This window comes from Pararge aegeria, chromosome 1 (genome assembly GCF_905163445.1).
Source record: "Pararge aegeria chromosome 1, ilParAegt1.1, whole genome shotgun sequence".
NCBI lineage: Eukaryota > Metazoa > Arthropoda > Insecta > Lepidoptera > Nymphalidae > Pararge > Pararge aegeria.
Window position 1 is genome coordinate 13,974,030 of NC_053180.1, and position 4,836 is coordinate 13,978,865.

At 42.0% G+C, this 4,836-nt stretch overlaps 1 protein-coding gene across 1 annotated transcript; it reads right to left on the reverse strand.

Annotated features, from left to right (window-relative positions):
• Positions 1-1,050: 1,050 nt before the first annotated feature.
• Positions 1,051-3,278, reverse strand: LOC120632649. The gene has a single exon (XM_039902636.1). It carries the CDS (start codon positions 3,276-3,278, stop codon positions 1,584-1,586), a length of 1,695 nt encoding a protein of 564 aa, XP_039758570.1. The 3' UTR covers positions 1,051-1,583.
• Positions 3,279-4,836: the final 1,558 nt, after the last annotated feature.

Consider the following 4,836-nt stretch of genomic DNA (forward strand, 5'->3'; position numbering starts at 1 on the left):
TCCTTTATTTTTTTTTTTTCACAAATAATATGCAAATTTTACCTACCAATAAAATTTTTATTATGTTTCCATAGACGTCCGAAGTCCATTATGAGAGAGTACATCGTCTTCGTTCCGTGTTCACCGCTAGATGGTGTTGTACCTACCCGTAACCTGCGCCTGCGCCTCAAGCGCCCTCCGTACGAAGCTGAGTGAACTAAGTTACTTACGACAAGCCGCCATGTTCTCTGATCATTGTTCGGCTCATAATACTAAAGGGCTGAGGATAAACACCAGGAAGACCTTAGTCTGGACTTCGGACGTCTATGGAAACATAATAAAAATTTTATTGGTAGGTAAAATTTGCATATTATGTGTTCCGATTGACGTCCGAAGTCCATTATGAGAGAAATGTTTGTTATCTCCTGGTGGCTTGTAATAAAACGCAACAATGTGATAATCATTAAATTATGCAATATTCAACGAAAATACTACAATACATTTGGAGAGTACTTTCAACATTCATCAAAGCTTCACTGCAATCTACAATAAGGATTAGAATGACTGTTAAGCAATCGAATAATATTAAATAATCAAAGTAAACCACTACAGGGCACTTGAGATAATTTAACAAGGAATATGGTCTACAGTTTAATAAGCAGAAAAATATTCCGCAAGAGATTTGTCAGAAGCATTTTGGCTGGGTTGATCTATCTGTTTTTGATAAAATTTTCGAAATGTTGATTCATGTTGCCAATTTGCTTTAGACAAAATATCATTAATGGGGTAGTTTTCTATCCAGTTTAAGGAAGAGACCGCCGATCTAAAGCTACCAGGCGAGGCCTTTATACCGGCATCTATGAGGATCCGCTTTACCCAACCTCCGATGATTGTTGGACTAGCTGCTCTAACTGACCCTCTCGTTGTAATAAAGAGATTAGAAATTGTGTTTCGGTATTCTTTTGTCACGCTAGACAAAGTCCTAAGCCAGAAAACTGGGTCAACGTTCCTGTCAGGTGCTTTACGTAATAACCAACTGGACTGCTGATGATGGATACTATTAGTCTTAGATCCAAATTCCGGGTGCAAGATAATACTATCCTCATTATCTATGAAGTGCTTTGAATCGCAGTGTAATAGTGAGAGGTCGTGTACTCTACGACTAGAACAAAGAAGTAGTATAGTGGCGGTACGTCTAGAAACATCGTATAAATTACTGATGTCGGGATTAGTTTCTTTGAGGTATCTAATAAGGATTCTTGCATCCCATATGGGAGCCTTAGGCGGTATCGGTTTCGCTAGAGAAATCGCTTTTAAAACATGTTTTACGATGTGACTACTCGATATCTTCACATTGCAAGAAGTTTCACAAATAGATGCTATGGTTGATTTATGAACAAGAATGGTACGATAAGCCAATTTTTCAGTTAAATAAAGAAAAGCTAAGTAACGTGCTACATCTGCTGGGTTAGGAGAATGACAATTTAAATTATGTTTCTGACACCACAACAACCACTTCTGCCAAATGGGCTTATAGGTTCGAAGAGTAGATGTTCTCCAACACGATGATAGTAACTCTTTCTCCTGGACAGACCAGTTGTCGGTCAGTGCGTCCCACCCGAAATGAGCCAGGCTTCCAGATGAAGGCTGGACACCCGAGTCGGCGGTCGTCCCGTGAAGGTGTCTACCAAGTTGCGCTCTAGGTTCCGGATCTTCGTTGGGCGTTTTAGAGCTCGGCGCTTCAGGTCTGGGCGCCAAAAGGGTTTCGTCCACCTGGGTGCAATTATTATGTACCGGCCTTCCGCTTTGTTTAGGTGGCGCAGTACACGCGGGATGAGACCCGGTGGTGGAAAAATCCAAGCTAGATGGTATGTCCAAGATTTGCTGAACGCGTCGTGATAGCAAGCGTTCGAGTCTGAAAAGTCTCTGGTAACATAATTCGGAACGACGTAAGCGTGTTTTGATGCAAAGAGATCTATTTCGGGGGTTCCCCATAGGCTGAAGATTCTTTGATATTCTACTTGTTTCAGATGCCATTCGGAGGCTGTTCGATTTCGGGAGAGGCCGTCGGCCTCCACGTTGTATATTCCGGGAAGGTAATGAGGAACTAATACAACATCGAGATCGTCCACTAGGGCTAAGAGCTGTTTGGTCAGTTCTAACAGCGGAAGTGACTTCGTCCCTCCCTCGTTTTTCACGTATGACACAACGGTTTTGTTGTCGCTCTGCACGATTACTGAAGATTTTCTGAGGACTGACCCCTGCGCTGTTATTGCAGCTATTACAGCGTACATCTCTTTGAGGTTGCAATGCCATCTTCTCTGATGTGGACTCCAAACTCCGTGAATATTTTTGTTGTTTACTACAGCACCCCATTGAATATCCGAGGCATCTGTTATCAAGTAGTTTACCGGTTTGTCTACGGGATGTATCGGTCTCTGTTGATTGATGTTCTCTAACCACCATTCCAGTTCGATAGATACCTCTTCGCTGAAACGAGTAGTTTCTAAAGGTTCTTTGCGAAGGAGATTGCAGTGACGCTGCAACGTCCGGCAATGCAACCTTCCCCGATGGGTGATGAAGGTTGCAAAATTGAGGCACCCTAAGAGGCGTTGCGCCTGCTTGAGGGTCCATGAGCCTGCAGCTAGGAGAGACAGCAGATGATGGCGTATTCTGCTTACTTTTTCTGGGGGTAGGGACGCTGTATTGGTGTCGGTGTCCCAGTGGATTCCCAGAAACTCTACTGTCCTTCTCGGAGTGGTGACAGATTTTTCCGTGTTTAGACACCAACCTAGGCTGGTTAAGAATTTGATGGCCATCATTACCTGAGTTCGGAGAGTCGTTTTGCACTGATGAACAATCAGGTAATCGTCTAAATAGACTACTAAACGAAGACCTTTCATACGGAGCATTTCTGCTGTCCAGTTTGTGACTGTGGCAAACATTCTCGGCGCTGATGCCAGGCCAAATGGTAAGCACGTCATTTGCAGCAGGAAACCGTTGTAACTGATACGGAGGAAACGTCTGTGTTCTTGTTTGATCGGTATGTGGTAATAAGCCTGACTGAGATCCAGTTTGACCATCCAATCGGCAGGCTGTAGAAATTCGGGCATCTGCTGGTAACGGAATAGATGAAAATGTCTTGGCATCATATAACGATTCAAAGCCTTTAAATTGAAAATCACTCGACTCTTTTTGCTGTTCTTTTTTATTAGAAATAAAGGTGAGAGAAACGAGGGCGTTGTTGGTGCTGGTTCCACAATGTGTTTTTGAATCATTTCCTTTATTTCGTAAGTCATGGCTGGTGTTACAGGGGTTCGAAATTTTTCTAGAATTTCTGAGGTTGCATAACCAATGGTGGACTCTGATTCAATGGAATACGAGCCCCTGAAATTATTTTGAGCACAGGATTTGGAGGTTTGTAATGCTGCCAGGTGCTTCGGTAATGCTGTAAGCAACCTCCTGAGAAAGTCGGTGAGTCATTTATTTCGATTTCCTGTTTTTCTTCCACTTTTGTCCTTTTGTCCCCCTCTCTTTTTTTCTGTAGCAGTGAAATGTCTTTTGGTTCGAAACTCTTTGTCTTGGTTATGTTTCTTTGTTTTATTTTGCGGATGAAAGGTTTTATTCTGATGAAATGATGAGGTAGACGGCTCTGGAGATTTCGGGCGGGTAGTTCGCGGCGGATTTTGTTTCTCTAATTTATCTAGCCCCCCCATCTTACTCAAATAGGCCGATAGACCGTCTGGATTAAATATGTATTCAGACGATGGTGGAATCTTGTCAATATCCTCATGAGCGTACTTCGACTTCAGCTGCTTCAAAAGTGAGCGACGCCTTAATTCCATGACCTCAGCACGCTTGCCGCAAACTATTTGCAAGATATCCTGGGTGACGTTGGTATATTTAGATTCTCTACCAAAGGACTCACTGATTTTAACACATAGAGAACTAGGTGTAAGTTGTGTATCTGACTTACCTGCCCAGTTAATTATTTCCTGTAAGGATTGATTAACACATTCATTTTGCGCCAGAAGCGCGTTAGAAAGGGCCGCAAAACTTCTTTCCATTTGAAACCATCTCAATGGTGACAAGGGGTCTTCAAAACGCCTGAGTTCTTCATTTACTCTAAGGTCTGTGAAGGCAGGGTAGGCCACATATTTTTTCTGAATATCGGTATAGCGGACAGAGTTCCACTCGGGCGAATTAAATCGTTGCAAAGATACAATTTTAGCCACACGATCCGGATTAGCGTTTGGCACGGTAGGTTCTTTCGGCGCACTTATTAAATCGTTTTCCATATTTAAAACGATTGGCTACGAATAGATACACTAACACTTTTATTCACTTTTATTTTTAAAGAGAAAAAATAATTTAATTTAAAAATAATTTAATTACGATATTAACTTTTTACTTTAAACTCAAAAGTTAAATCTTAAGCCAATGCTAGCAGTCGACCGCACGGTTCGACGAACGACGCAACAATGATCAGAGAACATGGCGGCTTGTCGTAAGTAACTTAGTTCACTCAGCTTCGTACGGAGGGCGCTTGAGGCGCAGGCGCAGGTTACGGGTAGGTACAACGCCATCTAGCGGTGAACACGGAACGAAGACGATGTACTCTCTCATAATGGACTTCGGACGTCAATCGGAACACATAATAATTATTAAACAGAAATACAAAATATAACTGATCACTTATGGGCATGGTACTCAAAACGCAGAAGCTATTGCCCTTCAATTTGCTAGACTCATAAGTACCTGAATGGGTTATTGAATTTGCTATAAAATTTATCGTAGTTAATAAAACGATTTCGTAATAGTGGTTATAAAAACATGAGAGATTATTTATTAGTATCA